The 18,734-nt window shown below is 36.7% G+C and overlaps 1 protein-coding gene and 1 long non-coding RNA gene across 17 annotated transcripts in view; one reads left to right on the forward strand and one right to left on the reverse strand.

Moving 5' to 3' along the window:
• Positions 1 to 2,103: 2,103 nt before the first annotated feature.
• LOC148124107 (uncharacterized) lies at positions 2,104 to 6,048 on the reverse strand. The gene is made up of 2 exons (XR_015740033.1): positions 4,617 to 6,048; positions 2,104 to 2,313 (listed from the first exon to the last, which is right to left on the reverse strand). It is a non-coding gene; the product is annotated as an uncharacterized LOC148124107 (long non-coding RNA).
• SLC9A3 (solute carrier family 9 member A3) overlaps positions 4,005 to 18,734 on the forward strand; it is a 72,963-nt gene continuing 58,233 nt past the window's right edge. For 2 of the 16 annotated variants that reach the window (XM_087915992.1, XM_087916002.1), the window contains exons 1-2: positions 4,005 to 4,275; positions 14,970 to 15,098. In XM_087915992.1, coding sequence (XP_087772118.1) covers positions 15,031 to 15,098 — 68 coding nt within the window. In that variant the 5' untranslated portion in view covers positions 4,005 to 4,275; positions 14,970 to 15,030. Of the gene's footprint in view, positions 4,276 to 6,127; positions 6,430 to 10,959; positions 11,036 to 14,617; positions 14,658 to 14,969; positions 15,099 to 18,734 lie in introns of those variants that run through there. The other 14 variants (XM_087915994.1, XM_087916003.1, XM_087915995.1 and 11 more) reach the window with 9 other exon arrangements.

The raw sequence follows: 18,734 nt of genomic DNA on the forward strand, positions 1-18,734 counted from the left end.
CGAAACTGTATACCTCAATAAAGAGCTGAAGTTCACTTTGAGTCTCGCGTCTCAATGAACCCAATCTACCCGATCTACCCGATCTAACACTTTATGTCATACTTGTGTCTTTTTATCACCTATTGATGTGACAGTGTGGAGATAAATCTGATCAAGGAGGGAGACAGGGAGATGGAGAGAGAAGGGGGAGGAGGAGGTCACTTTTTGGCCTGTGAAGTGGGAATATAACATCTTCTCGGGAGGGAAATATTTCACCGATGTGCAATGGACCCAAAGAATACCCTCTTCCAAGCTTAAAACAAATCTCCTCACCAGAATATTGAGAATTGATGGGGCACCTTCTCCTCCTCCTCCTATTTCTCTTCTCCCCCATTTCCTCCCTCTCCTTCCTCATTTCTGTGGATTTGTCCAAACAGGGAATGATGATGTCCCTGGTTCAGTGAGATTGCTGCGAAAGGACTTGTATTTTGTGAGGATATTTTTGCTAGTCTAGAGAAAAGAAGGACTAAGGGTGACAGGATAGCAGTATTCCAGTATTGGAGGGGCTGCCACAAAGAAGAGGAGGTCAACTTATTTTCCAGAGCACCTGAAGGCAGGATAAGAAGCAATGGATGGAAACTAATCAAGGAGAGAAGCAATCTGGAATTCAGGAGAAACTTCCCCATAGTGAGAACAATTAACCAGTTGAACACCTTACCTTCAGAAATTGTGAGAGCGTTATCACTGGAGGTGTTTAAGAAGAGACTGAATGGCCACTTGTCTCAAATTGTCTAAGTCTATCGGATCTCCTGATTTAGCAGGGGGTTGGACTAGAAGACCTCCAAGGTCCCTTCCAGATCTATTATGATTGAAAGGATTTCTGACTAAATATTTCACATCCAGCACTCATTATCCTCAAATGCTTCATGTTGTGGAAACCATTCATCAGAAAATGAGAATGGAAAATAGGGTATTTGTGCAAGTGGGAAAACACTGCCTCCTCCTTCTGCCCCTTTCCCTCCTTCTCCATTTCTTCTCCCTTTTCCTTTCCTTGCAAGGAAATATCAGAAAATGAGAGTGGAGAATGGAGCATTTTTGCAAGCACCTTCTTCTCCCCTCATTCTCTACTCCTCCATTTCCTCCCTCTACTTTCCCTTCTCCATAAACTTTGCAGGAAAACCTCTCATTCAGAAAAACGAGAATGGGGGATGAAGAACAGAGCATTTCTGCAGGTAGGAGTCACCTCCTCCTCCTGATTCTCCCCATTCCCATCCTGGGAGGCAGGAAGGCATCTGCTAGGCAAGCCAGCCCTAATGATGAGCTCCACATTTCCTCTGCACCTTGGGCCAGGAACAGGACAATGTTTCCTCTGGTGGGAAGGAAGTGCCTTTTCCCTCTCCTGTCTTGTCTGAATTATCCCACAGCAGTGATTCCCCTCACCATGAATCCTGTTTGATTCCCCTTACCTGCATCCTGTTGGCTAGCACATTACCAACCAACAAGTTATCCCCCACATCAATTGCTTGGGATGATTTTTCCCAGCTGTGCTCACCCAGCCACTCCCAACTAGTCATGCCCACTGGTCTGCTTCAACATGGCTGCACCAAGTCAGCTGCACCCACCTGCTTGCACTCATCCAGCCACACCCACCCATCTATGTGACTATCCACTGTGAATCATCCTATTCCATGCACTTACTTTTCTTTCTCAGAAAGAACTGCAACTGTTATTAGCATTAAATGATCCCTGCATATTGTGTAGCAAGAGATCTCCAGCATTTTGGTCTTGGGCGAGTTCTTCAGCATCTTCCCATATCATGTCTTTAAGCCTTCCATGAATGTTATTGACCATGTATTTTGAGGACATTTTCTTGGTTGTTTGGAATTAGGAAAGGTCCATCTAATTGCTATCTTGGGGATTCAATTGTTCTCCCTGCAGAGAATATGACTGGCAAGTTGGAATCTTCTATATGCTACAATGTTATGTCGTTTGCAGAAGAAACTCTTTTGGAGTACTTCTTCATTAGTAATATGGATGCTTGGAAAAAGATAGCTTCTGAACATAATTCTTCTTCAAATATGAAGGCAAAAAATGAAAAAATAAGCAAAACAAAACAAGAACAAATTCACAGAACAAATTTTAATATAGCATTTTGAAATATGATATGCAAATACTAAAAATCTTGTATATGTGCATTTGAAAGTGTGGTAGGAGTTAGGAAGGAATTATGAAGGTTGCTGTTTTTTGTCCCCACAACCACAAGAACGATGTACTTTAAAAGAAACTGCATTTTTGAGGCTAGTGCCAAAATATTTATTCCTAGATGGATTGTTCCTGTTAAAAAAGAAAGATAAAGATGAAGCATGGACTTATAACAAAATACTGACATTATCAACTTCAGTAGTGTACATAATAATAAATTGTTGGAAAGTAATCCAAGTAATACAAATAATTTAATTCCTGTTCTTGTATCTTGATGCTGATGTACTATAAGTTGTTCCATTATCTATTTTAAAAGATAAAGAAGTGAACATTAGAAGATTTGAGTTTGAAGGAATAATTGGAAATTGGCTTTACTAGTAAGAAGAACTTTTTTTTTGCTTTTTTGGGGGGGGGGGGTAAGATTACTGTTGTTTCTTTTTCCATTCAATGAACTGATCATAAATACTTTTATTTGTATGTCAGATCATACTGGAGTTCACAAATACTTATTTTCTTACCATCAGAATCCATCTCTCATAGTATTCTATTAAAAACTGGTATGTTTTAGTCAAACATGTTCTTCCCAATCTCATTTCCCATCAACATAGTTATTCACAAAATTATGATTCCATGTGGCAAGAAAGTTGATGGTGTTAGGTCTTTCTCTTTGTCAGTAAAAGTTATATGATTTGATTTACAGTGGGTTTTATTTTGCATTTCATTAGTTCTTAATGTTCTTCATTGTTGCTCTATTGTATTTTTGTACATATCACCGGTCTATTTTTAAAAAGAGTGATGAGAAGTTTTCCTTTTTTCCTATAAACTCTCTACTGTGGGAATTATTATCTGTTTCTTCTTTGTTATGAAATATTTAGTCTCTTTGTCCTTGAAAAGGAATTGCCTACAATTTGTTCAGTCACTAGAGGGACTTGGATTATATTAAAATTATAGCAACAATAAATTAAGGACTCTGAAAATTATATATCATATATTATTTACAATGCCCCCCCCAAAGAGATATAAAAGAAAGGTGGAAGCTGAATGACTTTAATGTTAAAGCCTTTTGGAAATGTCTGAAAAAATTGATTTTCAATTTACAAGCTCTAAATGAAAATTAGATAAAAAGTTTGATAAATTAACAAGTCTTGATGACACCAAGGTACAGGTAACAGCAGCTAAATCAGACCTGCAATTGGGTAGTTGGCATCTAATTTGTTACTAGCAGATTTGAAAGAGAAGGAGAGTTGTTTGTATTAAAAAGATTTAATCATATCAGAAATAATAGAATGGATGGATAGCAGAAAAACAGAGTTGGAAAGGACCGTTGAAGTTTTATAGTGCATCCCCACTCCTGAAAGCAGCAGGCAAGCAAGTGCATATGAATCCCCTTTGCAGGTCTGACAACTACTAGTTAGGCCTTCAATAATCTTCACTATCATTTGTCCCAGTATGAATAAGAAGAAAGAAATAATTGCCCGCATATTTTTGGTTTCCACTGTTGTGTGCTGGGAAGACAAGCACTTTTTAAAAAATTATACTGCAATAGGAACTCAACACTGAAAAACCAGAAGGAGTATGAATTTATTGTTTGTTGGAAGTAAATTAGTCTCAGTCTCATGTTAGTCATTTAGACCCAACTAATCCATTTTACAGTGATTACTAAAATAAAGTGAATAAAATAGATATGAATAGTATTATAAATGCTATGGAATCTTATTCAGGTAGCATACAGACCAGATTATCTTTCATGCCAATTTGTCAAGAATTGCTGCACAACAGGTTTGTTAGCATTACCTTTACAATACATATATAAACAAACCCCTAGAGAAAGGATATGGCAAGAGACAAGAGGTAGCCTTAGGTTCTATGCAGATGGCTTTTAACAATAAAAAGAAGCTTGCTGCAGGGAATAGACATATTTATCCTTGATTTAAGCTTCCATTCAAATTTCATCAACAATTGGAAAGGGATTCAAGGCTGATGGTCCTCTGATTTCTGATGCCCCACTTCAAATAGCATCTACAATTTACTGATTATACTAGATAAGAAATACCTTTCCCATTTATTCTCCATTTCTTAGGAGACATTTGCAAGGTATTTTTTTTACAATTATTTCTCTTCTTTTCTTTTTAAAACTTTATTTCTGTGGTTTGCAGAAACAACTCATGCAAGAATGCATGCTGTGCTCAGAATAATATAAATTGGCAATGTTCAGGGAATGGAAGATTGCAAAGAAAAATTGAATTGAGTATTTATTTATTATATCACCTCTATACAACCTTCATAATAACCATCAAAAACAGCAAAGCAAATAATGAACTAAAATAAATTACAATAGTTAAAATTACATCATAGAAAATATTAAAATCAGCTTTGATTACTATATTGTTTTTAAAATGATTTTTGCATAATGCTGTTGAAAGGCTGGCAAATACCTTTCTTCTGAGGATTTGATTTTCACGCTGGTAGAGCTCCAGTGCAAGGATACAGACAACTGCTTGAAAGCTGGATTTTTTTATTTTTCAGGAAGGCAAGAGATAGCAAGAAGTCTGAGGCTAGCTAGCTTTGTATGATAAGCCCCTGATTTATATACCTTTTTCTCATTTTGTGTGTGTGTGCTTGTGTTTGTATTTCTTAATGTTTTAAATCCTGTCCGGGGTTGTCTTCATTTCCACTGGAGGGTAAACTCCACGGGGTGGTTTGATTGGATTATCAGTTTCGTTTCGTCCTAATGTTTTCTTATATTTGTTTTGTGGCAATCTCCTGTCTGTCTCCTTTGCAATATATTATGTGTCTTTTGCCATGATTATGCTTCAAGAGAAGGAAGTCTATTGCTGCCCTATTCTCCAAGGTGGCTTCTCTGACCTCCCTCAGTTCTCTATTAAGGGCATCCAGGGCATGGGAAGTCGAATTCAAGCTTTTTTGCCAGGGTACATGCTAGTCTATTCAAATTTTTAGAATTTCACACTGCCAATCCAGGTACCCCTACCAAGGATATTGCCAATGAGATGTATTCCGTTTTTTGTGGGAAGGGAGACTTTGGAATCACAGTCTGAGTCTAGGGTTTGGAGGGCTCTCCTGTGTTGTCTCTGTAAGGATGGCATCAGCATGGTTAACCTTCCCAAAGTGCAGGGGCAATTTGTGGCATTTGCAGGAAGGTATGAGTAGGCTTTTAAGCCACAAAGGAAAAGCCATCCTGGTAGGAGCTTCAGCTAACTATATGAAAATGATATGGTTTCTGTATAGTTGCATTTTAATTCTGTGTTGCTAAGACTGGTGCATTCTGTGACCCTAGGTGAGCTGCACCCAGTGATATTAAAGCATTTTTCTGTGGTGGTTACTGCAGCAATGTGTAAGGCATACATGGTGTGGTCCTTGGTTTTTATAGAATGGCCCCAGCTAAAAATGGTTTCATAGGAGTCAGGAAGGTTTCTAAATGTGGTGTAGTTAATGATGTTATGTGGCCTGGTTGCTACTCCCATTAGGCATGTGGTTAAGATGTCCTTGACTGATTTCCCTCCTGCTAAACAAATGTTAGTGGTGTTGAGTATTTCTCTTGCTAAGAGAAATACCCATATGTTTCCTTTCTCTGGGATAAGCTTTGGTTCCAGGAACGCAGTTGCTTGTGTTACAAATGTTACAATTGTTACAGATAATAATACATAGTATATATTGCATTTCATGTTCCCCATTGCTAGATTCCTTTCCTTCCCTTCCTCCCCCCTCTTTTTTTTTTAATAGCAATGTAAAAAAATGTAAAAGGTCAAGTATCAAAAATTATGAGAAAGGTATGGTTAAAGTCCTTTTTGTTAAAAAAAATACGATGAAAAAAGTTTTAAAAAAAGAGAAAAAAATGGAGGTGAGAGAGAAAAATAAAAAAAATAGTTTATAACTCAGCACCTGGGTGTCCAGTTTTGCGTAATGCAACGTTTGCACTTGGTTCCTCACAGTGGTGTGGTTCAACGGTGTTGAAGAATGCTGCAAGCGTCCATTGATCTGTGTCCCGATCTTTCTTGAGTTTGATGGGTAGGATTGATTGTGGTGGAGTTTGGCTATGGTCTATGACTGCTGGCTTTGCAGGTGTCCAATGTATCCAAGAGTCTCGTTCTGCAACCTTTATGGCGGTGTGTGTAGTCAGTAAGACTTGGTAGGGTCCTTTCCACCTGGGTTGTAGAGGGGAGGTTCTGGTGAAGAACTTGATCCATACCCAATCTCCCGGCTCATATGGATGCAGGGCTTCTTCCAGGGGTAAGGTCTGTTCAGCACACTCTGGGTCCAGAGGGTCTGTAGTCTGTAGGTGAGAGATGGAAAGAAGTCTGCGTTCCTGGGGCTAGCTAGCTTTGTATGATAAGCCCCTGATTTTTATACCCTTTTCTCATTTTGTGTGTGTGTGCTTGTGTTTGTATTTCTTAATGTTTTGAATCCTGTCAGGGGTTGTCTTCATTTCTGCCGGAGGGTAATTATACTTGTTTTGTGGCAATCTCCTGTCTGTCTCCTTTGCAATATATTTTGTGTCTTTTGTCTGTTTGTTTTGCTGATTTGGAAGGGTTTTCTTTTCTTGTTTCCCTAGTTTTCTTAATTATTTGGGCTTTTGTCTAAGGGGATTCTTTAATACCTTTTATTTGATTCCTTTTCCTATGCAAGTTTGTTTTATAGCTGGCTTGATGTTCCCTTTGGGCTTTTCCTGCTTGGGTGACACCACTGTCCTCGTGAAGTTTCCTTTCCACAATGCTTTGGAGTTGGAATTGATATTTGAGTCCAAGCAACAATTAAGATTAAAGGATTCCAAAAGATGGGTGCCCAAGTTTAACTTTAAAATATTCTGTGACAGATATTCAACCTCTTTCTGCAATTTATATCATTCTTTGTTTTTAATTGTTCAATTGAAATCTGCCTTCTTGCAACTTAAGCCTATTGTTCATTATGGGACATTAGACAATAAACATGTCTTCCTCTTGAATAACTTTACATACAGCTAGTTTATGATTAATACAACTTGAAATAATGTGATATTAAATTAGTGCAAATTGTTCAGTTCAAGTTGCTTTTCAAGTAAACTGTAATGTTGATTCATATGCAGTGAGGTTTTACCAAGTTACTATTAGATGTTGCTACCTCAATATGCACTTGACTAACTTCACATGTGTGTGTGTGTGTGTGTGTGTGCTGCTTGCCACTTTTGTGATTTTTAATTGTTTCAAGAAGTACTCTTAATAAAATAGACAAAAGGAAGATTTATTCAGATAAAAAGAGTACATACCAAGAACAAAAAAGAAGGGGTTCATTCTATTTCATGGATTTCATTCATTCATGGATAAAAATATTAAAGGGGAAAACAACTCAAGAAGCTTGGAAAAGTCTGAAAAATATTATTATAAAAGCCCAGTCCAGCATAGTACCACTGAAAAAGAAAAATAAGAAATCCAAAAAGAAACCAGCATCGTGGCACAAAGAACTTTCTGATAAACTGAAAGACAGAAGGATAAGCATAAAAAAATTGGAAAGAACTGCAAATAACTAAGGCTGAATAGTAGCGTATAACCCAGATATGCAAAGGTGGTCAAGAAAGCTAAGGCTTGAATGAACTAAGACTTGCCATAAATGGCAAAAATAATTTTTAAAATTTTATTTCAACATATAAAATATAAGAAAAAAGTCAAAGAAACAATTGATCCACTATTGAGAGAAAATGGCAAGGAAGTGACAGGCAGCATGGAAAAAGCAGAGCTGATTAATTTTTTCTTTGAATGTATCTTCACACAAAAAGAAAAACTAGCCCAATGTACCAAAAAAGGAACCATAAAAGTCAGACTAAGAATTCAAATTAAAATAAGCAAGAAGATGATAAGAGAATATCTGTTTACTTTGAGTTCAAATCACCAGGATCTGAAGGATTACATCTCTAAAGGACCTGGCAGTCATGTTATTGAAACCATTGGATCATATTTTTCAAAGATCCTGGATCACTGCGGAATTATCAGAGGACTGGAAAAGAGCTAATGTGGTTCCCATCTTCAAAAAAAAAAGGGGGGGGGAAGGAGGACAAATCCAGAAAATTACAGACTAATCAACCTGACAACAATACCTGGGAAGATGTGGAAAAAATAATAAAGCTACAGATCTGTGAACACTTTGAAGCAAGCAAAGTTAAGCAAAAAAGCCAACATGGGTTTGTCAAAAAACAGATCATACTAAACAAATATTATTTCATTCTTTGACAAGATGCTGTGGACATAGTATACTTGGATTTCAGTAAGGCCATTTGACAAAGTAAACCACAACCTTCTTGGTAAGCTAAAAAAAATGGGATAAACAGCATTACCACCAGATTGGATTTGCAACTTCCTGACAAACTGCGCTCAATGTGTAGTCCGTAATGGAACAGCATCTACATAGGGGAAGTAAACAGTGGGGTACCCCAAGATTCTGTCTTAGGCCCAATACTCTTCAATAGCTTCATAAATTATTTAGATGAAGGAATAGAAGGGGAATTCATCAAATTTGCTGATCACTCCAAGCTGGCAGGAATAGCCCACATCCCAGATGATAGACTCAAGATCCAAAAAGATTGCAACAGATTTGAACACTGGGCTCTATCTAACAAAATGAAATTCAACATAGAAAAAAATGAAGATTTTATACTTAGGCAAAAAAAAAACCCAAATGTACAGGTACAGAGTAGGCAAAACTTGGCTCAAGAGGGATCTTGGAACCCTAGTGGACAATCACTTATATATGAGCCAGCAATGTGCTGCAGCTGCCAAAAAAGCCAGTGCAATTCTAGACTGCATTAACAGAGGGATAAAATCAAGATCACATTGTTAGTACAGCTTTAAAAGGCCTTGGTAAGACTACACTTAGAATACTACATCCAGTTTTGATCACAACAATATTTTTAAACGTTGAGCCTCCAGAAAAAGCGCAGAGCAACAAAGATTATTAGTGGGGAAGAGTTTAAAACCTATGAAGAACAGTTGCAGGAATTGGGTATGTCTAGTCTTAGTGAAAAGAAGACTATGGGTGGCATGATAGCAGTTTTCCAATATCTAAGGGGTTGCCACAAAGAAGAGGCATCAACCTATTTTGCAAAGCACCAGGAGGCAAAACAAGAAGCAATGGATGGAAACTAATCAAGGATAGAACCAACCTAGAACTAGCAAGAAATTTCCTGACAGTGGAAACAATAAACAATAGATATAAATTAATGGAGAGAAGCAACCTGGAATTAAGGAGAAATTTCCTAACAGTGAGAATAATTAACAAGTGGAACAGCTTGCCTCCAGAAGTTATCACTGGAGGCTTTTAAAAATAGGCTGGATAGCCATTTGTTTGAAATGGTATAAGATCTCCTGCTTGAGCAAAGGGTTGGACTAGAAGACCTCAAAAGTCCCTTCCGTTATTCTATTTCTGTTACATTTTTCAATGCCTATTTCTTTTAAGCGGGAATTACAGTATTTTACTTTTAATTACAATTCTACATAGTGCAAAATTCAGATATTGCAGATCTGCATTTTCTGCTACATTCATGGCTAGTACAATTTCATATTTTGATAATTTGTCAATTTTTATGGTTTTATAATGTTGAATGGTTTCTGGAGGAGGGGACAAATGGCTGCTTCTTTAAGGTTGGCATAAAACCACCCTCTCCCTTAAGAATTCATCCACCATCATATGGATCCCATCCATGGATCCACTTTTCATTTGGCATTCTAAGCTGTTCCATCTCCTAGAGCAGGAGTGTCAAAGTGCTTAGATCTGGCATGTGATGCCACCCTGGAAACAGCAAATGACCGGCCTGTGGTGCCTCTGCCAGCAAAAATGGAACTTGGGGGGGGGGCACACATAGCCCCCCGAGCTCCATTTTTGGCTGCGACAGCCTCCTGCAACCCTCTGCTAGAGAAAAACAGAGCTAGGGAGGGCTGCGTGCATTTTTGGTGGCAGAGTCCTCGGGCCATAGGTGCTCCCAACAGAGTGATGTCGAGCTGGCCATGTCAGGTCAAACACAACCCTGAGGTAGCCCTCAATGAAATCAAGTTTGACACCCCTGTCCTAGAGTGTTTCAAGGAGCACTCAGGATTATGAACAAAAGAGCCCACACAGATTCCATCAAATCCAAGACTATCACTTTCCCCTCTTTGCAAATCAACCCATACAAATCTTTCACAATCCATACAGTAAATATGGGGGCAGACTTATTAAAGTAGGTTTTAATTCCTTAACAGCAAGGAACACATACAATAGGGATCCCCAACATCCAGGATGTGGCCCATTCCTGGGCCTTGAGCTTTTCAGATTTGAGCCATGGAAGTAATGGGTGCATGCATGCATATGTGCATTCCCACGTGTGTAAGCAGCAGGAAAGCGAGTGCTTACATGCTCCATTTGCACAAAGGGCAAGGCATATGTGCCCTCCACTTGCACAAATGGACCTGCATTTGCGTATGCTTGGCTATCCTGCATGCAGAACCATCCCCTCTCCTCCTCCCCTCCACCAGTCGGCAAAGCTGAAAAGATTGGGCAACTCTGACCTACAGAGAACTTCAAAGATAATAACAAGATGCTAACAGCAACATTCCCAAACTTAAAATCATATTCTAGGTGCCTTGAGACAAAAAACAGGTCTGACTACTATTTTAAGTTAGGCCTTCAATAATCTTCACTATCATTTGTCCCAATATGAATAAGAAGAAAGAAATAATTGCCCGCACATTTTTGGTTTCCACTGTTGTGTGCTGGGAAGACAAGCACTTAAAAAAAAATTAAACTGCATTAGGAACTCAACAGTTGCCTCACTGAAATGCCAGAAGGAGCATGAATTTATTGTTTGTTGGAAGTAAATTAGTCTCAGTCTCATGTTAGTCATTTAGACCCAACTAATCCATTTTACAGTGATTACTAAAATAAAGTGAGTAAAATAGATATGAATAGTATTGTAAATGCTATGGAATCTTATTCAGGTAGCATAGAGGCCAGATTATCTTTCATGCCAATTTGTCAAGAATTGCTGCACAGCAGGTTTGTTAACATTACCTTTACAATATATACAGTAAACAAACCTCTAGAGAAAGGATATGGAAAGAGACAAGAGGTAGCCTTAGGTTCTATGCAGATGGCTTTTTTAACAATAAAAAGAAACAGAAGCTTGCTGCAGGGAATAGAGATATTTGTCCCTGATTTAAGCTTCCATTCAATTGGAAAGGGATTCAAGGCTGATGGTCAAGTCTGATTTCTCATGCCCCACTTTAGATAGTATCTACAATTTGCTGATTGTACTGGATAAGAAATACCTTTCCCACTTATTCTCCATTTCTTAGGAGATATTTGCAATTATTTTTTACAATTATTTTTTTACAATTATTTCTCTTTTTTTCAATTATTCTTTTTACACTTATTTCTCTTTTCTTCTTTTTAAAACTTTATTTCTGTGGTTTGCAGAAACAACTTGTGCAAGAATGCATGCTGTCCTCAAAATAATATCAATTGGCAATGTTCAGGGAATGGAAGATTACAAAGAAAAATTGAATTGAGTATTTATTATATCACCTATATACAACCTTCATAATAACCATCAAAAACAGCAAAGCAAATAATGAACTAAAATAAATTATAATAGTTAAAATTACATCATAGAAAATATTAAAATCAGCTTTGATTACTGTATAGTTTTTAAAATGATTTTTGCATAATGCTTTGGAGTTGGAACTGATGTTTGAGTCATGTGGTCCAAGCAATAATTCAGATTAAAGGATTTCAAAACATAGGTGCCCAAGTTTAACTTAAAAACATTCAGCGACAGTGACATCTTTCTGCAATCTATATCACTCTTTGTCCCTGATTCCAGAAAGGTAGGGATTGCTGAATTTAAATCCAGTGCAATTGAATTCCAGTTCAGTAACTTTCTTCATATAATTCTCAGACCTGTCCTACATTTATATTCCTTGCTCTCCCAAGCCAAAAGCATCACTTTAAACAGAGACAAAGCTATTTGAAATGAGTGAAAAAAAATTACAACAATTCTAATATTTTATTAGAATACAGCAAAGAACACTGGGGTGCCAAAACCCTGAGCCACAGCCCACTACCGGGCCTTAAGCCTTTCAGAATCGGGCCATGGAACTGACGGGCATGTGCATGCACACATGCGTTCCCACTCATGTAAGCAGCAGGTGAGTGTGTGTGTGTGTGTGTGTGTGTGTGCATGCTCCATTTGTGCAAGTGGCAAGTGCAAAAGCCTGCCACTTGTGCAAATGTATCTGCCCATGCACACATGTTTACCCATTGCTCATGCAGACCCATTCACTCTCCCTTTCCCTTCCACCAGACCACCAAGCTGAAAAGGTTGGGAAACTCTGACCTACAGAGAACTCCAAAGCTAATAGAAAGCTATCTGACTGTAACAAGATGCTAATAGCAACATTCCCAAACTTCAAATCATGTTCTAGCTGCCTTGAGACAAAAAACAGGTCTAACAGGTGACTACTGCTCTAAGTTAGGCCTTCAATAATATGGGTCTGAACTGTAATTTTGCAGTAGCTGTGGACCATCTCAGATTCTATACCCTCTAAGGCAGATTAGAGTCCCACAGAGCATGCATCTGGGGAACTCCAGTACCAATCCAGCCATAAGTAGCTTTCAGTAAGCAAACTTAGTATGTAGTACAGAGGCAGGTATAATAGCCACACCAACCCCATCTGATTTTTACAACCTGATAACCTATTAAGATCTCACAACTAATTATCTACAGGACAATGCCTCCAAAAGCCCTCACAGTGTCATGGATGACAAGTCATCCCATCAGTCTTGCTCTGGGAGTACACTGGTTCTACACTCAAATTTTGGAGTGCCTCTGTGCCCAGCCAGGTCTTGATAATATTGTATTATACCCTCCCACTTACAATTAGATTTTGGATGAAGGATCCCTTATTGCAGGCTAACTTACATTCAGAGCAGCAACCCTGAGTGACTGGATATCTGGGCAAAACAAAAAGGGATGAAATGCAGGGCCTCCAAATATATGTACGGAGTGCCAAGCAATCTGATTGTGCCACATTGCTCTTTGGCAGCACACTCTCCAGATTTGAACAAGAGCAACTAAGAATGACCCAAGATGAATCTAGGATGACCATGGACCTACATGGGAAGAATAATCTTGACAAGTGCAATTTATACTTGTTCTTGGCCAATGGATTGTTTCTGACATAGTTGATTATTTTTGTGTTTCATTTGCATCCCTTTTATGGTCATTTATATCATTAAAGTTTTAAAAAGTACAATTTGGCTGTTATTTTCTGTATTAAATGATGCTTTCATTATATCCTACGTGATTCTTGGCTTTTCCTCCCCCTAATTTTAGGCCAGCACCTTAATTGCTAGACCAAACCGACTCTCCTACTGATTTAAAATAATAAACACAATACAAAGGTTACTGCCTGGAATTATGTTACCTTTCATAATTAATTTCCCTTATCAAAATCCTGCCTGATCTTTGCAAATTAGCTTTTCACATTCCATTCATTTCTGTCATTTCCAACAGTTTGGCATTCACTTTCCTTATAGTGCTTAGAGGGCCAAAAAGACTATATATTTACTTTCTTAAACATTAAGCAGTCAACATCAGCCACCATTCTGATTATTGATTAATATTAGTAATAATTGTTACTATAATTATTGAGAAATCTGCCTATCTGATATGTGTTAGATAAAACTACAACTGAATATTTAACAATTTTACTTCAATGCTTCCTTAGCTATGAAGCAAACAAGCCTCCTATTTCCCCCAAGATTTGTTTTATGTTTAAACATTCCTCTGATAATTTCAGTGTGCTAATTGTATTCAATTACCCAGGTTTACAGTAACTTCAAAGTATTTGCTACTATTTCAAACCTGCAAGGCACTCATTATGACCCAAAAAATTATTTATCTGTTTTCCCTCAAGCTTTTTCTCCCTTATCACCCAATAGATAAGTGGTTGTTTGAACTCCAACGCAAATCTGAATTGCTTGTGCAGAAAGTTATTAGTCTTGATAATGGGCTCAGGCAGGCGGTTTTTCCAGTAAGAGACACTGAGCTCTTTACAAGTCCTACTTATTAAAAAAAAGGAGTCTATTTTTAAGGGATCAAGTCCACTGGTTTCTCTTTACACCTACCAACCAATTATTTTTCTCTGATAAAAGAGAAATTTTGTATTGAACCATTGTTCTTCCTTGTTATGTCTTATGTTCCCTAAATCAGTGATTTTGCTGCTGCTCTAAGTGTACTGCTTTTTGGGAGGCAGGTGGTTTATAGTTGTGTTTCTCATAATACACACACAATATACTAGAACAAAGTGTAACCACTCAGATATCTGCAAGCTTTCTCATGTTAACATTGCTGTAATGTCTCAAGGCTTGTCATGGATGTTCCACTTTTTCCAAATGGAAAAATTACAGAGTTGACCTGTACAGATTTGTCATGAAACCTCCACCCCAGAGCACAGGTAATCAAGGCAAATATATAAAGGCAGCTGCAATTATGGCATGGCTGACCCCTGTTGGTTATACACAGCTGCACAAGCATATGTAATACTGTTGATACCTAATAGCAGCAGCAGCCTTTCACCCTTGGAAATTTAACTGATCCAGTCTCTCATCCAGTTTTCCATGTCCAGAGATCCATTTCAACCAGTGAAGACAAGCAGTCTTTGCAGATATTCAGTAATTTGAAAACCTATTATTTAAAGACTCTGCCATGATGGGCAAGGTGCAAGTTTGGGGAATTTTCTTGGGTTTTTTTCTTTTTCCTGTTGCAGCACAGACGGAAGACAGCACTCCAAAACATGAAAATGAAGCTTACCAAATCGTCACTTTCAAATGGCATCATGTCCAGGATCCTTATATTATTGCTCTGTGGATTCTCGTGGCCAGCCTGGCCAAAATTTGTAAGTATGAGATTCTTCCTTTTGCACCCTTTTACCTGCACAGATTAGTCTTTTATACTGGTCTTTGGCTAATGCTTTATTTTAAATGACTTTTACTGTTTATGTATTGAATTAGGTGTTTTACTAATTATTTTAATTCAAAATACAGTTTTGCTGCTGCTCAAATATTTATTTTAGGCATTAAACCTAGGATTGGTTTCACATTATACTTTTTCATTATCCTTATTCTCTGTGATATTTTTTCCTCTACAAATGGCATATTTTTTTCTGATAATTATGGACAAAAAATGGATTAGCTGCATAATTTTCCTTGATCAACAGCATTAGGAACCATCTATCTGGAGGCATCTTCTATGCTTCCTGCTTGTGCTTCCATCCTGTACTGTACTTCTGAAAAGATCCAAGAAACAAAGACAACTATACTTGAATAATCAATGCTGGGCATTATTAGGATTGTGAGATCAAATCATATTTTGTCTAAATTGGAGATGTTGTAAAGTACAAATATGTATTTTTCTATATATGGACAACTACAGTAGTTTACAATTATTTAGAACCATTTTTCTACTCTATAAAGCATCTGTTCCAGAACTGTAGGAGTTTGAAATTAAAGACTTACCTCAAAGTTAAATTTGGAAAAGGATGGTTTCTGGTACTTTCAGGGGTCATTCCATTTTTTAAAAGGATTTAAATAATGATAAATCACATGATTTATAGGCATCACAATTTATGTAGTGAGTTGGGTGGAGGATATTTTTGCATACATTAATAATACAACTGAATTAAATTAGGGAAGAATAAATTTCTAGCTTTGCAGGTCTACTTTGTTTATTAGAATTCACACAATGCAAAAAGTGCAAAAAGGGAGAGAGAGTCTAAGACTATTCTGAGTTGCAAATTAATTTTAAATCTTAGTGTTTAATTCACTATCTATTTCAGCTGAGTAAAACAGCAAACTGCTTCTTTGGGAATCAGCAAACTGCTTCTTTTCCCTGATCTATCTTGTCTATTGCTATAATATGTGGAAAAAGAAAGGTATGGAGCAGAAGGAAGCGTTTACATACTTAAAAGTACATTTGTGTGTGTGTATACATTATTGGGCTATGCTTGAAGTCAGCATTCTATGTCCATTAGACCCGTAACTACATTTTTGCAGATCTTAAAACTTCTCACCGTAACAATGCTTAAAATTAGCAAAACAATAGCAAAAACAACTATCAAAATTTGTCAACTTGATTTCTCTTTTTGTTTGTGAACTTTCCCTGTCATGAAAGTATATGTATTATAGACTAATAAAAAGGGGGGAAGAAAGAAAATATAGAGTATGGACTGTAACTTTGAAAAGGGTTTCCTGCCTCTAGACTCAATGGATTAATGCCCTTATCCAGCATAATTTATTTTATTATACTCAACCAGCAGATCATATCAATTTAAAATCTCAAACTATTCCACATTTAAAATAAATAAGGAAAGTTATCAAAATAGCCATTAATCATCTCTGATCTTGCAGAACACTATGCAATATTTGGCTACCTTGATATATATGTATCTGGGTCTGAACTTGTAAGCAAAACGTTTTTGTAAATATATCAATACAATAATAAATATGAAGATTTGTTTTAAAAAAACAGGGCAATGTGAGAATACTATCTGTCCTCTGAAGCTATGTTTGAAATAAAAGGATCCCCAAATACCTATAATCTAAATATAATTGAATATAATTATTGTCTTAAACATATCTGAAACGTGCTAGAAAAAGTTATTTAACAATTTTCAATGTTTCTTTAGCTTTAAGAAGCAATCCTCATATTTCCCCTAAGATTTGTTTTATGTTTAAATATCCATCTGGCAATTTAAGTGTGCCAATTATAATCAATAATTTAGGCTTACCATAACTTTTTGCTTTTATTTTAAGCTTGCATTATAATGCAAATATTTGTCTATGAATTTGTTTCCTCTCAAGACGTGGAATCTGGATTGTTTGTTCCAAAGAAGAGACTAGCCAGGATTAGCAAACAGTGTTCTGAATTTGAAAATTGAATACTTTGGAAAGGATAGAAACTGCCTGCAGTGGTTTGTGTTATGACACAACTATCCTAAGAGACCCTGGCAGCCAATTACACATGAGCTAAATTAAACTCTTAGGCTGGGGATTGTAGAGCATCTTGTCCATGCATAGCCCACATAAATGCTTTTATCACAAAGCAGGTAAAATGCACTTCATAATCCCTACAATTGAACCCTACTTCTTTGGATTGCAATGATGTACCAGAATAATAATGCATGTCATAGGATGTGCTAATCTGAATACTACAAAGGAAAGAGAGCAATGCAATAGATAGCAATGTCTACAATAAGATAGCTAAACAACATTGTGTATGGATAAACTTATATAGAAGCCAATATGGCATAAAATTTAACCTAGTATTCTGAGAACTGGTAAACCCTGGTACTTTTGCACCCTCAGCCATGATCCTCATCAACCTAATCACTTTCTGCCATCCAACCTACCTCACATGATAGACGTTGTGGAGATAAAATGAAGGAAGATCTTTATATGTAGTACCTGGAACATAAGAAAAAGCAAACAAACAAACAACAAATACATTTTAACTATTCATCTGGGGACTATTAGGATCAAAGGCCTTTTCCAATTTCATAGATTGACTTGTCTATAATTTATCGTAATGATAGTGATTGTGCAGCTTTTTAATGCTCTTGAGATATCTCTTCCCAGTTCAGTATTTTCCAGAAATTAATTGCTATACAGTTGCAGTTGTCTCTAGTATATGCAGTGGCTTGCATCTCTGAGTTACCAATGTTGGTAGCATATATCACCATTCAGACTTTGCATTTGTTGCCAATTCTTTTCCAGGTCCAATTTAAGGGTTGGTTTTGACCTATAAAGTTTTTCATTTCTTAGCAGAAAATGAAATCTCAATATATTTTTTTTGCAAGCTCCTAAAAACCAATCTTTTTTGGAGAGCCTTCTTTGATTTGAATTATTGTTGCTGTACTTTGTTTATTTCCATTCTTGTGTTGCTGGATTTTATAGGAAGTTTTTAATAGTATTTTTTTTGTGAGCCATTGAGAGTACTTTTTATTGCAATGGAAAACATATAAGTTTAATAGACTATATAAATAAGATAAAAATTTAAAACTGATAATTAATAGATTCACTATATAAGTAGCCTGAATTCCAGGAATAAAAGTTCATTGCTTGTTTTTACTTTTATCCTGTGACTCAATAATTTGATGATCAAATGATTCAGTCACTCCATTTTATTTATCATATCCAATTGTCATTTTTCCCCTGCTGCTTTGAGCATAACTCAGGGCTGAATCCCCCAATATTGTATTCTTATTATATAATTTTGCTTATATAACCAGAATCAGTTAGACATTGAATTGATTTTAGTAATAGCATTTAGGTGATGAAAAATCATAGGTGTAATGCGTATTTTGCATGTTGAATGTCTTGGCTTCAAAATCTGATATCCTCATTTCAACCAAGAAATCTAATGCACTTTCTTATACCTGAAAGAGAATTATTTCATCACAATAACAATACGGTACGTAATTTATTTTTGTTTGCCTTGATCTTTTTTTTATTACTACATATTACTGAGTTTAAAT

The sequence above is a fragment of the Pseudonaja textilis genome, chromosome Z (assembly GCF_049901715.1).
Source record: "Pseudonaja textilis isolate UNSWEBS1 chromosome Z, rPseTex1.2, whole genome shotgun sequence".
In the NCBI taxonomy this organism is placed as follows: Eukaryota; Metazoa; Chordata; class Lepidosauria; order Squamata; family Elapidae; genus Pseudonaja; species Pseudonaja textilis.